The 12,774-nt window shown below is 61.9% G+C and overlaps 3 protein-coding genes across 4 annotated transcripts; 2 read left to right on the top strand and 1 right to left on the bottom strand.

Annotated features, from left to right (window-relative positions):
* The first annotated feature begins 472 nt into the window (after positions 1-472).
* Positions 473-3,532, top strand: CAMK2N2 (calcium/calmodulin dependent protein kinase II inhibitor 2). The gene is made up of 2 exons (XM_064165191.1): positions 473-732; positions 2,953-3,532. Exons 1-2 carry the CDS (start codon positions 564-566, stop codon positions 3,021-3,023), a joined length of 240 nt encoding a protein of 79 aa, XP_064021261.1. The 5' UTR covers positions 473-563; the 3' UTR covers positions 3,024-3,532.
* Positions 3,533-5,300: 1,768 nt separating this feature from the next.
* EEF1AKMT4 (EEF1A lysine methyltransferase 4) lies at positions 5,301-9,469 on the bottom strand. Its single transcript, XM_064165190.1, has 3 exons — positions 9,285-9,469; positions 8,161-8,447; positions 5,301-5,686 (listed from the first exon to the last, which is right to left on the bottom strand). Exons 1-3 carry the CDS (start codon positions 9,454-9,456, stop codon positions 5,384-5,386), a joined length of 762 nt encoding a protein of 253 aa, XP_064021260.1. The 5' UTR covers positions 9,457-9,469; the 3' UTR covers positions 5,301-5,383.
* ALG3 (ALG3 alpha-1,3- mannosyltransferase) lies at positions 9,301-12,647 on the top strand. 2 transcript variants are annotated; one of them, XM_064165184.1, is made up of 9 exons: positions 9,301-9,387; positions 10,092-10,191; positions 10,285-10,432; positions 10,614-10,774; positions 10,920-11,040; positions 11,300-11,505; positions 11,751-11,828; positions 12,005-12,148; positions 12,254-12,647. In XM_064165184.1, the coding sequence occupies exons 2-9, from the start codon at positions 10,118-10,120 to the stop codon at positions 12,441-12,443; spliced, it is 1,122 nt and encodes a 373-aa protein (XP_064021254.1). In that variant the 5' UTR covers positions 9,301-9,387; positions 10,092-10,117; the 3' UTR covers positions 12,444-12,647. The 2 variants fall into 2 exon arrangements, with proteins under 2 accessions (XP_064021254.1, XP_064021253.1); XM_064165183.1 differs by lacking the exon at positions 9,301-9,387 and adding an exon at positions 9,534-9,735.
* Positions 12,648-12,774: the final 127 nt, after the last annotated feature.

Genomic DNA, 12,774 nt, shown 5'->3' with positions numbered 1-12,774 from the left:
AAGCTTGGCTGGGGAGACCTGAGCCGGGGAGTTCTGGGGAACTCGAGTCTGGCGGGCTGCAGGAGGCTGGGAGCTGGGTGGGGGAGTTCCTGGGGGACAGATGAGAGACCAGAGCAGAGTGTTGAAATCTGTTTGACATCACCTCGGTGCACTGGGGGAGGCCTGGTCTGTGCCTGGTGTTTCTCGGCTGTCTGACCCGGTACCCAGCGGCGCCCAGGACCCTCCGTGTTTAGGAACATCCCCGACTCGAGGCAATCGCTCCGGCGAGGTTGTGTTGGGGCAAAAGCCACCCCGCGCTGGGGACGAGGCAGGGGCTGGAGCGTCAAGGGGGATCCCCTCATCCTAAGGAAGCGGGGACCGGCCACCAGCCGCGACGGTCCCTGTCCCAACCGTGTCGGGCCGCGGCGCTCCGGAGCCGCCCCCCGCCGGGGGGGTCCCCGCTCCCCCCGGATGCATGACTTCATCCTTCCGCCCGGGTTTCCTCCCCGCCGCCGCTGCCGCCGCCGCAGACCGGCTCCCGGCTCGGCTTGGCGCGGCGCGGCTCGGCCCGCTCGGCCCCCGCCATGTCGCAGGTGCTGCCCTACGGCGAGGACAAGGTGGGTCGCTACGGCGCCGAGCCCGAGGCGGGGGAGCTCCCCTTCAGCTGTCGCCTGCAGGACACCAACGCCTTCTTCGGGGGCAACCAGAGCAAGCGGCCCCCCAAGCTGGGACAGATCGGCCGCGCCAAGAGAGGTACCGCCCGACACCACCCTCCCCCTCGCCGCCTCAGCCCCACGGCATCCCCGGGTACCCTCTGCATCTGCCCCGTAGCATCCCCGGCATCCCTGACACTGGTCCCGCATCCCCAGCGCTAGCCCACAGCATCCCCAGGACACCCGGATTCTATCTTTGCATCATGGGCTCTGCCTTGGAACCCCCACATCTGCCCTTCAGCATCACCGACACTGGCCCTTGCATCCCCAGTGCCGCCTCACAGCATCCCCGGGACCCTCCATTCTGCCCTTGCATCTCCGGCATTCCCGGCACTGGCCAGTGCATCCATGGCACCTCCGGCACCATTTCACAGCATCCCGGGGACCTCTAATTTTGCCTTTGTATCCCCGACTCTGCCCCACAGCGTGCCCGAGCCTCCTGGCTCTGCCGTTGCACCTGCCGGTATTCCCGGCATTGGCTCCTTACATCCCTAGCACTGCCCCACAGCATCCCTGGGGCTCCTAGCTCTACCTAGTGTCCCCTGCACTGCCCCCGGGAACCCTCGACACTGCTCCCCAGTATCCCAAACACTGGCCCTCCAGCGTCCCCAGAGTCTCCATCTCTTCCCCACATCATCCCTGGCACTGCCCCCTGGCATCCTTGGCATTCCCAGCTTTGTGACTAGCACTCGCCATTGCCCCAGAATCACAGTCGTCCCCCCCCGGCCCCAGCTCCGCACACCAGCGCTGTTCCCTGGTGCTTTCCCCTATCCCCTGCACCCCGGGACTCTCCCCGGGACTGCATCCCTGGGGCTGATGCTGGGACTATCCCCAAGCACCCTGGGGGCTGCCTCCTGGCACCTCTGCGAGTGCCTTCGAGGCCCCCTGGAACTTCTCCTGAGCACCCTTGGGATTGCCCTTAAATTCCCTCACTGTGTCCCCCCACCGCATTCCCTATAAACAAGCTCTTCCAGCATCACCAGGAACAGCCCCCCAGCCTCATAATACACTCTCCTTCCACACTGCTGCCTGATGCAGAGACCCCCATCAGCAGCTACCAGCAATGCTGATCAACAAACATCCCTCTCTCCCCCTCCCCCCCCCCCAGTTTACTGTGTGCCCCCTGCCCCGGGACTCCATGAACCTGTGTTGTCCCCTGCCTCTTTTCCTTTCTGCCGCAGAGACCCCCCATCAGCAGCTTCCGTGCTTCCATCAGGTCCTAAATAAATGCCCCCTCCCTACCCTGCTGTCCCCACCCTGATCTGTCACCATCGATCTTTGCTGATACCTTGGGGACCCCCATGAATGGACCCTGCCTTCCCTGCTGCCCCCACCCCACCACCGTGGGGGACCTCCATAGGGAAAACCTCCTTTTTGAGTTGCAGGGGCAAAAGCAGGGGTCGGAACCCCCCAGCACAGATACCCCTCAGCCCTGAGGGGTAATGAGCCTCTGCCTGCTCCACCTGCCCCCCCCTTTTTGCAGTAGCGGTGGCTGAGTCCAGCAGGCCCCTCCCGGGGGTCCTGAGGGGCCAGTTCTGTCTCAGTGCTGATAGGAGGGGGTGTCTGGCTGTTCTTCCAGTGATATTAGTGATGGAGGGGGTCCCGGCCAATCTACCCCCGGTGTGGTGATGAGGGGGGTTGCTGACCACAGAGGTAGTGTTGCTGAGGAGAGGGAATGTCTCCTCCGAGGGTGATGGCGATCGAGGAGGATCTGCCCAGCCGGTGATACTGGCTGGGGGAGGTGTTGTCTGTGTAGCCCCCTAATGGCGCTGCTGATGGAGGGGTGAGCTGCCCAGCGGGTAATGCTGAGCGGGGGGTATGGGGGGGCTGTCCAGTCTCCCCCGGCGATGCCGATGGTGCTGACAGGGGTCTGGCTGCCACCCCCGCCGCGCTGGCGGTGCCCCCCCCACCCCCCCTTCACTGGGTCATTACCCATTCCAGTCCTGTTGCTCTCAACAGCGCCTGCCGCAGAGAGGAGGGGGGGGGTCCTTCCTGGTCTGTTCCTGCCCCCTCCCCTTCCCAAACCACCCATCCAGACTCTGGCTGCAGGGAGGGTGCTGCTTCTACCCACGCCGGGCAAGGGAGAGGGGCGATCCCCTCTTTTCATCCCCATAGCACCCACCCGAACCCCTTCGCCCTGCTCCCCAGCATCAGTAGGGGGCACATCTAGGGGCGGCGAGAGGGGCGCCAGCCGGAGGGGGAGGGGCAGCGGCCGAGTGCGAGTCTCCTCGCCCACGCACCCCCCGCCTTGTCCCCGCAGTGGTGATCGAGGATGACCGGATAGACGAGGTGCTCAAGGGCATGACGGAGAAGTCGCCGCCGGGGGTGTAAGCCGGGCCCCCCTGCCGCTGCCAGGACCCGCAGGCCGTGCCCTGCTTCCAGACCGCCCGGCCCTGCATGCTGGCTGGACCGCCGACCAGGACAGGGGGGGACACATGCCCGTCTCCCCCCCAACCCCGGCCCGGGGGGGGGCTCTGCAGCCACCACCACCACCCCCCCCCCCGAGCCATGCACTTTACCCCTCCGCCACCCTCGGGGCTGGGACAACCCGCCGAGCCCTCCAACCCTGGGCAAAGACCCCCCATTCTCTCCAGGGAGGGGGGTCTCCCCTTCCTCCTTGGCGGGGGGGGGGGGGTCCCCGAATCCCGGGCCGGATTCGGCCCCACGAGCGGGGGCGGGGGGGAGGGGGGGAGGGAGCGCTGCTGTCCAGAGACATTTTTTGCTCCATCGTTTTTTGCATGAGCTTGGTGGCCCGGGCACCCGGTCCTGGGGCCGAGGGTCAGCCCCACCACTCCGGCACGCTTCTTTTTAAACAGAAACTCCTCATATTTGTATTTTTATATCCGAATCTTTGTTAAAAACGATCTGCTGACGTTGAGATGTCGAAGTAACTGCATCGGGAAAACAAACAAACAAACAAACAAAAATGGTTCATATTTTTTTCCATAAGAAAAAAAAAGACAAAAAAAGAAGAAAAAACCGAGGGCGGGGGAGGGTGGGGGGGAAGTAAAAGGGGGGGATGTAAGAGTGACGAAGGAACACAAGGAAAGCCAAAGGTGTGGGGAGGGGAGCGGAGGAACCCCCCCCCTCCCGGCTTGACCCCCTTCACGGGTAGCAAAGCCCCGCCGGAGGATCCGGCAGCACCATCGTCCGCCGCCGCAGCCCTGCCCCCGGCAGCCTCGGGGCAGAGCCCACTAGGGCCAGCAGTGGGTGCCGGGGGTGGGGGTGGAGGGGAAGGCGTCCCGGTGCTGCCCCACGCTGAAGGATGGCGAGGCCGGGGTGGGAACGAGAAGGGCAAGGACCGGCCTGAGTTGTTTTTAATTTTGTACTTTAATTTAATTTTATTTTTTAAGAAGCTTCTCGGGGGGAGGGGGAGGAGGGCGGGGGGGGGGGGGGGAGGTCAGACGTGCATGAGAAAACTTGTCATCTTTTTCAATAACCTACGAGTGGCATTTATGGAGACAAAACAACGCAAAAAAAAATATAGGGGAAAAAAAAAAACCCAAACCACAACGTAAAGCAAGCAAGGAACAAACAAAGCAATTAAAAAGAGGGGAAAAAAATATACTTGTGTCATGATGTTCTACGACTGATCCATTGTAAATCTAAATGCCATTTTTCACTGTACTGGTGAACAAAATGCAGTTAATAAAATACATTCATGTACTGAGGTGAGGCCAGCAGCCTGCTCCTTTTTGTCCCTCTCAGCTGGCAGCTGTTTTTTTGGGGTGCCTATGAGATGTGGCAGCATGGCACCGGGGCGGGGGGGGGGGGGGTGTGAGGGGGCAGGGGGCTGACCCTGGAGTCCTTCGCCGACTCTCAACACAGGGGGAGCTACCGGCTGACCCACTTACGCCTTTCGCCAGAAATAGCAGCCCAGCGGCTGGCGCCTCTTCGGTATGTCACCGACGGCCCTTTGAGGAGAGGTCCCCCCCGTGTGTCCCCCCTGCATCGCCCACTCCAGAAGGGCTTGGTGCCCAAACAGTCTCTGGGGACACAGTCCCAGTGGCACCTGTGTACTGCCCACATCTGTACACAGTGACACACTTGTCTCTGTGCTGCTGGCTCCAGGCATAAGGTGGACATGGGCTGAAGGTGTGTGGCAAACTGAGGTTGTCAGCACAGCAAAGAGCAGAGATGGGAGAGGACACGGGCAGATATGCCACCCTACCTGAACACATGCTCCAATGTGCCCCTAGACCCACACTGGCACATCCCAGCCCAGACACCCCCCTGCCTCCCAGCTCGGGCTGGGGGGGTGCCAAGGACACAGTGCCCTTGCACACCCCCACAAGCCAAGGAGGCTGGTCCAGGGGTCCTGGTGCAGGACAGGGGTGATGGGGGCAGCAAGCACCTAACTCCCACACTCAGTGCCAGCATGCCTCATCCTGCCCATAGCCCAGCTGTCCGTGATGGAGTGGACAGTGGGATGGGGGAGGGCAGGGAGCCTCCCCCGGCAAGATGGATGGGTGGAATTAAACCTGATTTGGTTTCATTACTGGCCACAAATGCCCAGAGCCCTGGCTGCTCTCCAGACAGGCAAGAGAAGAGCCTAGCATTGTCCACTGCCCCCCTTTTTTCTCCTGTTACTGGTCATCCTGAGCGGAGGCACGCACTGGTTCCCCAGCCCATGAGGGTGGGGCAGCTTAAGGCTTTATTGGGTGGAGGGAGGCAGGGGAAGTCCCCCTGGGTCACAGCTGGATGGCAAAGAGATAGTCCTCATCGTCGTCCAGGGGTGCGGGGGTCGGTGGTGGGGCAGCAGGGAGGGGGGGCTGGTGCAGCCGGCGCCCCAGGGCCACATCGGAGGGGTCCAGAGGCTGCCCTTTGCGCATGATGTAGAGGTAGTAGTGGAAGGTGCCCGTGTCCCCATCCCCACAGGTGACGTGGCGTAGGGACCAGCCGAAGGCCTCCTGGGCGTAGTGGGGCTTGCGAAAGTGGGGCTGGGCAAAGGTGATAGAGATGAAGCAGCCCCCTGGGCGCAGCACGCGGCTCACCTGTGGTGGGAGAACCCCCAGAGCGGGGTGAGGTGGACACGGTGAGGTTCAAGCCCTCTGGTAGGGATGGCCCCATCCTCAAGGATCCCCATCGCAATCTGTCAAAGATCCTTCTCCCCAGCCTCCCCTATCGACCTCTCAAATACACTGGCCTAACCTTGCCCCTCCAGAGATACGCACCTTGGTTCCCACATGTCCCTAGATCACCTTCAGCCTAGTGGCAATGAGGAATAGGAGGTCCTTATGCAGCGCCTCTCCCCACACCCCAAAACTCCTCTCCCTAGTCCTCAGAAGACAGCACAGAGACCCAACTCTGGCGCTGGGCAAACCTTTCACTATCCTGGGCACAGGACCCCCAGCCCTGCAAGCAGCACAGGACCCCCATCTCACCCACCTGGCTCCACATCACCCAGTGCCAGCCCCCCCCAACAAAACTCAGCATCCAAGGTAGGGGAGGATTGGATGGAAAAGGACTTTTAATCACCGTTTTCTCCCTGCTGGAACTAAGCCCCCACTAACAGGATGGAAAAGAACATCAATTTTCTTGCTTGGCTTTATCCAATGTCAAAAGGCTTTTACGGCCAGCACTCGCGTGCTCAGCATGCAAAGGCAGTGCCCACGGTGGGAGGGTGGGTAGCCAGCCCCCCAGCCAGGCCTCCCACTGGGGACACTCCCAGACTGCTCCCTCCCAGCAAGGGCAGAGAGCTGCTGCAGCAGAGGAGAGGGCTGGGGGCCAAAATGGGGGATTCCCCAGCTCGGGCTTAATCCTGCTGGGAAGCTCCACAGCTCAGCGGTGGCTGGGGCCAGGGACGGAGAAAAAATGTGCAGCCTGTGTGTGTCCCCTCCCTGCTGCGGTAGTGGCTTTTGAACCAAACCTTAGTGGTTTTGGCTGAGAAAAGCGGAAGGCAGGCCCCTGCATCCAGCTCAGCATCCCTTCTACAAAGCGCCAACGCACCCGTCCTGGGAAGACCCCAGTTGAGGAGCACGGGGTGGGAGTGGAGGGGGTCCCCGGAGGTGGCAACAGGCAGGGATCTCCGGCTGGAGCCACGCAAGGCATCCCACATCCCCGCATCCCATCCCTCATTAATAGAGTACTAACGGCTGTTGCTTAGAGACGGGTGCAGGAAACCTTCCCATCCACCAGCCGCTGCGGGGAGGGTGTGGGGGTGTGAGTGGAGCTGCTCCCTGCTCTCATGTGTCCCCCCGTTGCCCCTGCATCAGTGGAACAGGGGTGTCCCTGGGGCATCCCCACAGGCAGGGCTGATTTTCAGGTCCTTAGGCAACCACTTGCCCCAAGGAGTGCAAGACAGAGACTATGAAAACCTTGGCCCACTCCCCATGAGAAGGGGGCATAGGGGTGAGCACAGGAGTGCCAGCCAGAGCCAGGCCCCTCCGAAAGGACCAGGAAAGTAGAACCCCTCTGGGGCCAAGGACAGTGCAGACCGACCGCAGTCAGAGGCTGGTGCTCAACAACACTGGGGGAGGGCAGGGATTGAGCAGGGGATTAAAAAAGGAGAAAAAAAAAAGGGAAAATAACTAAATCCTCACTGTTTGGCCAAATGACAAGGACAGGCAGCAGTGCTGGCAGGGTAGGGCAGGGTGCAGATGATAAGGACAACCTCACTGTCCCCAGCACCTGGGGTCCCATTATTCTCCTGGGCTCAGGGGGACAAGAGAAGATGGAGGGGGGACAATAGCCACAAGCACCCTCCCAGTACCTCATGCCTGCACCAAGGGTGCCAGGCAGGCACAGCAATTAATTATCCTCACAATTACTCCTGTGGGGCAGCGGAAGGGCTGCCAGGACCCGCACCGGGGCAGGTTCAATCCGGTCTCTGCCTCCCTCACCACCAATTAATCGCCACAGCCAATTAATGGGAGCCCTGGAGGTATCGCCCGTCCCCGTGGCAACGCAAAGGCCCTGTCGATGCTGACGAGGGTTGCCATGGCAACCCTGGTCTGGATGATGGGGACCCCGGCTAACAAGATCGAAGCTGGGGCAGGGAGCAGGAGAGAGCCTGTCAGAGCCCTGTAGTCATCACCTTGCTGTGGACAGGCAAGGCCACTTTGATGTGCCCCCCAACCCCTCCTCCCTGGTCCCCTCCATGCACCCTTGGGTGCCCCTACAGCCACCCACACCCACATGGGGTGCACTTTTACTGCCATCCCTTTGTACTTAGGACACAAATAAAAAGGGCTGCCACCCAGCAGGACCAAGGGTCCCCTTGCTTCATTCACCTCCTTGGCAAGGAGATGGGGTGGGAGAGAGGGGGCCTCCCACTGTCACCACGGGCACTGGGAACAACCTGGGTGCCCCTCTGTAGAGCAGTAGAGAGGGCAGCACAGGCTGGGCGGGGAGAAGAGGCATCGGCTGGGGCATCCCTATGGAAGCAGGGTGGCATGGGGACATTCTGTCCCTTTACTCACCCCAGACGGGGATGTTGTTCACTCTCCACCTTTCCCTCCCCCCATACCTCTGCTAGCACCCGGTGCATCGCAGCAACCGCCTGTGGCGAGACGTTCCAAGGGTCAGTCTCCTCCACCATAAGCACGTCGAGGGTGCCCTTCTCCAGCACAACGTCGAAGGTGGCATCGGGGAAGGTGAGTGCACGGATGTCCATGACGGCCCAGCGCAGGCTGGGGCAGCAGCGGGCATAGCGGGCACGCATGGCTGCGATGCAGGCAGGGGAGAAGTCGATGCTGGTGACGTCGGTGTAGCCTAGCTTGTGCAGGTCATGGCTTAGTGCACTGTTGCCGCAGCCTGTGTGGGGGGACAGCTCAGCTGGAGATTGGGGTATTCATGGCAGGGGCTGCCTTCACACCAGCCCTGTGCCCTCAGACCCGGGGAAGGGGGAGGATGCACCAGGGCAGACAAAGAGCAGCAACCTTCCCACTAAGTAGCGAGTGCGGTGCTAGTGCTTGATTCTCCCCAGGTGGGTGCTTTGGGGTTCTGCAGGCCAAGGGGGTTGAAGGCAGTCCCAACGTGCCCAGTTCCTCCACCACCGGTGGGACGCACGGGTGGCCAGGGGCATGCTGGAGGCCAGGAAGTGGTGGGGGGGGTCCCCACATCGTCACAGGGCAGGGGCCAGGTGTGTGTCCCGAGTGCTGGGGACACTGTCAAATTAGGGCAGCGTGTGGCACCTGGAAGGGGGTTAACCGTGAGGGACAGCGACACAGAGACGGAGGGCTAAGGGCAGCTGTCGCAAGGGACCAGCATCCTGCCCTGCCGCTTTCCGCTGGACACGGCCTCCCGCGCCGCCACCGAGTGTTCCCTCTTCCTTCTCTCGCCTGCTCCACCACTCCCCGGGGGTATCCCGGGCGTGGGGCCGGATTTGGGGGCTATTAAGCGCAGCTGGCGGCAGATGATCCGCTAACGAGATCGGTGATTACACCCGACTAATCCTGCCTGCTCGGCGGCGGATCAGACCGCAGGTGGGATTACGGGGCCGTTACACCAGCCCCCGTCCTCCCGCAACGGCAGCGGGGCCACCCCCGCCCTCCGTACGTCTCGGTGCCGCACCGCCCCCTCGCGGCCGATGCCAGAGAATGCACTGGCGGGACCCCAAGAGCTCCGCCCGCCCATCTACCGGGCACGTACCGAGGATGAGGATACGGTCGCCGGGGCGTAGCTCGGCCTCCAGCTGCGGGAGGAACCGGGAAAGCCCTCCGAGCCACTCGCGGGGCTCGGCGCCCTCCTGCTGGTACAACGCGTCCCAGAAGCGGCGCTGTCCGTAGCGCCGGTTGGCGGCGGGCGCGCGCCGCCGCTCCATGCCCGGCGGGGCGGGGCGGGGCGGGGGGAGCACCGGGCGCCACGTGCGACTTCCGGTCCCGGTGGTTTCACCGCCCTAAACGCTCCGTCCGGAAACACGGAACGGAACGGAGCGGGCAGGCCCCGGCCATGGCGGCCGGTCGGGGGGCGGCGGCGCTGCGGCGAGCCTGGCGGGACCGGCGAGCGGTGCTGCTGGAGCCTAGCTACACGCCGCTGGTGGCCGCCTGCCTCTGCCTGGCTGAGGGCGGCGTCAACCTCTGGGTTATCCGCAGGGTCCCCTGTGAGTGCCTGGGCCCAGCCGGGCCCGGCGGAGGAGGGGTGGGGGTTCTGCCTGGGGGTGGCGGACCCGGCCCGAGGCACCGGGAACGAGGTCCTCCCTGGGCAGGCACAGCTTTCCTCTGGGCTGCAGGGCTCCCCTGGAGCAGCGGGGGTGAGGGGTGATCTCGCTGGCAGATGACGGGGCTGCCCCCGATCCGTGTAGGTGACAGCATCCCCGGCCGGCGTAGGGGAGTGGGGATAGGGGGCCCTGGGTGGCGGCCAGGGACTTGGCTGACCGCGATGCGAGCGGGGCTGGAGGTGGGCGAGCCCCCTGACAGTGCCTTCCTTGTCCCGCCTGACTCCCGGCCACCTCTGCAGACACCGAGATTGACTGGAAGGCCTACATGGAGGAGGTTGAAGGGTTTGCCAACGGGACCCTCGACTACATCCAGCTGAAGGGTGAAACCGGGCCACTAGTGTGAGTGATGGAGATGGCTGAGCTCCCCACGGGCTCCTGGGAGGGGTCCCAGGGGCAGCAAGACCTGTCCTGACCCCTTCCATCCCTCCACAGCTACCCTGCCGGCTTCGTGTACATCTTCCTGGGCCTGTATTATGCCACAGGTCGTGGCACCAACATCCGCCTGGCACAGTACCTCTTCGCCGCCCTCTACCTTCTCAACCTCCTCCTTGTCTTCCGCATCTACTGGCGAACCAACAAGGTAGCCTAGAGCCAGGGGTCCAGGGGTCCTTACCATCTGCCTCATGGGGCCTCCTCACATGGGTGAAACAGGCTGGGCAGGAGGTCAAGGTTGGGGTGCTGAGGTTTGGAGGGGCTCAGTGTGAGCGAGGGGTTCAGGACAAGCTGCTGACTGCCCTCGTGTCTCTCTGTCCCCTGCCAAGGTGCCCCCATATGTTTTCTTCTTCATGTGCTGTGCTTCCTACCGCATCCACTCCATCTTTGTCTTGCGGCTCTTCAATGACCCTGTCGCCATGGCCATCCTCTTCCTTGCCATCAACCTCTTCCTGGAGGAGCGCTGGTCCTGGGGCTGTCTCCTCTTCAGGTGAGTGTCTCAGGGCAGGGGCTGCTCTCCATGGCGTGCTGCATATGTAGGTGAGCTCAGCCCCAGGGAGGAAGTGGTGCTTGGGCTGGGGGATTCCTGGGGGGCCATGTTGGGGGCTGTAGCTATAACACAGCTTCCCGCTCAGTCTGGCTGTGTCCGTGAAGATGAACATCCTGCTCTTCGCACCTGGACTTCTCTTCCTCCTCCTCCAACGGTTTGGTCTCCTTGGCTGCATCCCCAAGCTCTGCATCTGTGCCCTGCTCCAGGTGAGTCCTTGCTTGCATCTACTACAGGGGGTAGTGGGATGCCCTGCCTGCATCACAGCATCCTGCCTAGGTGTCCTGGGATTCAGAGACCTCTGGAGGGATTTACACTGGCACCAGAATCTGACCCCATGCAGCAAGCTGGATGCGGCTCCCGTCTTTGGCTGAGTGCCTCACGTGGTCCTGGGGTTCTCAGGAGGCAGCAAGGGTGACAGAGACCTGTCTTGTGACTGCTGAAAAGGTGCTGGTGTGTCTCTGGCAGGTGGTTCTGGGGCTGCCTTTCCTCCTGGTGAACCCCGTGGGGTACCTGACTCGCTCGTTCGACCTGGGCCGCCAGTTCCAGTTCAAGTGGACGGTGAACTGGCGCTTCCTCCCAGAAGAGCTTTTCCAGAGTCGGGCTTTCCACGCCGTGCTGCTCCTGACTCATCTGGCTGGCCTGGGGCTCTTTGCACTGCACCGGTGGCACAGGTGAGACCCAGCGTGCCCCGTGGATGCTGGTTCCCATCAGCCCCTGTGGTGCAGAATATGGGAATGTAGGTCCACAACTCCACTGCCTTCGTAACACTGCAGTTCTAGGGTTGCAGGCAGGAGTCAGGGTGAGTTACTGCTCTGTTTTGGGGAGCATACTCTCCAAGTGTCGTGGCTCTACAGGGGAAGGTAGGGATGGTAAAGACTTTTGGCATCTGAGATCTGTGATTGTGCTTGCCCCTCAGGCCCAAAGAAAGCATCCTGGCCCTGCTGAAGGATCCTGCTAAAAGGAAACCTGCATCTCCTCCCTTGACAGTCAACAATATCCTTTGACAGGGTGGGCAGCAAGAATGGGGGGAGAAGGCAGAGTGGACTTTGGGCTCAGCATTCACAGGCTCCCAGTTGTGTGTTGCCATCCAGACTGTCCTGTATGGCTGGGGAGCTTTGGCAAGATTGCAGCTCAAGCCTTCTGTGTTTGTCTCCTTAACATCAGTGCACAGATCATCTTCATCCTCTTCTCCTCTAACTTTCTGGGTGTCTGCTGCAGCCGCTCCCTTCACTACCAGTTCTACGTCTGGTATTTCCACACACTGCCCTACTTACTCTGGTGCACCCCTACCACCAAGCTTGCTCACATGCCCAAGTATGTGCTATCAGAGTGGAAGTCCTGTCTGCTGGGGAGGGTTTGGAGCAAGCCAGGAGGATGCATATCCCCACTGACGCTGACTCTAAGCTTTGCCCCTTGCAGGGTGCTGCTGCTTGGTGTGATCGAGCTCTGCTGGAACACCTACCCCTCCACAGTCTGCAGCTCCCTCTCCCTCCATGTCTGCCACGGACTCATCCTGCTCCAGCTGTGGTATGGCACAGCCCCCACACCAGTGATGCACACCCCTTCATCAAGTAGAAGGCCTGCAGCCATCTCCAAGAAGACGCAGTGAGAGTGTGGCTGGAAGGACAATGGGAATTGGCCCCTTGGACTGCCTCTTCTGCCTGCTCTTTCCCCATCTGGTTCCCAAGCTGCCCCTCACCATCCCAGGAAGGCTGTGATGCCTGGAACTGTGCAATGAGGGCAGCGTGGGGATGCCTGACAGGCAGGGCTTCCCCAATAAAGGGGGGCTTTATGTGCCCTTTTTTGGCCATGATGTCCTCATGCTGTGACAGTGTTGGTTCAGCCATGGATCAGCCTGCCTCAGCTGTGGGGAGGCAGAGGCTGTAGGACCAAACTTCCCAGCTCAGGCTGACCACTGCCCAGGGCAAGGTTAAGACAGA

This window comes from Pogoniulus pusillus, chromosome 26, assembly GCF_015220805.1.
Source record: "Pogoniulus pusillus isolate bPogPus1 chromosome 26, bPogPus1.pri, whole genome shotgun sequence".
Classification (NCBI taxonomy): domain Eukaryota; kingdom Metazoa; phylum Chordata; class Aves; order Piciformes; family Lybiidae; genus Pogoniulus; species Pogoniulus pusillus.
The sequence above is the reverse complement of the archived record's forward strand: the minus strand, read 5'-3'. Positions and strand labels throughout refer to the sequence as shown.

Bases quoted from the DNA above. Each gene is read 5' to 3' on its own strand.
- CAMK2N2 (XM_064165191.1), top strand. From the start codon at position 564: ATGTCGCAGGTGCTGCCCTACGGCGAGGACAAGGTGGGTCGCTACGGC. The intron at 733-2,952 runs GTACCGCCCGAC...TTGTCCCCGCAG, and splicing joins GATCGGCCGCGCCAAGAGAG to TGGTGATCGAGGATGACCGG.
- EEF1AKMT4 (XM_064165190.1), bottom strand. From the start codon at position 9,456: ATGGAGCGGCGGCGCGCGCCCGCCGCCAACCGGCGCTACGGACAGCGC. The intron at 8,448-9,284 runs GTACGTGCCCGG...CCCCCCACACAG, and splicing joins CGACCGTATCCTCATCCTCG to GCTGCGGCAACAGTGCACTA. The intron at 5,687-8,160 runs GTATGGGGGGAG...CTCCCACCACAG, and splicing joins TGCACCGGGTGCTAGCAGAG to GTGAGCCGCGTGCTGCGCCC.
- ALG3 (XM_064165183.1), top strand. From the start codon at position 9,585: ATGGCGGCCGGTCGGGGGGCGGCGGCGCTGCGGCGAGCCTGGCGGGAC. The intron at 10,433-10,613 runs GTAGCCTAGAGC...TCCCCTGCCAAG, and splicing joins TCTACTGGCGAACCAACAAG to GTGCCCCCATATGTTTTCTT. The intron at 12,149-12,253 runs GTATGTGCTATC...TGCCCCTTGCAG, and splicing joins AAGCTTGCTCACATGCCCAA to GGTGCTGCTGCTTGGTGTGA.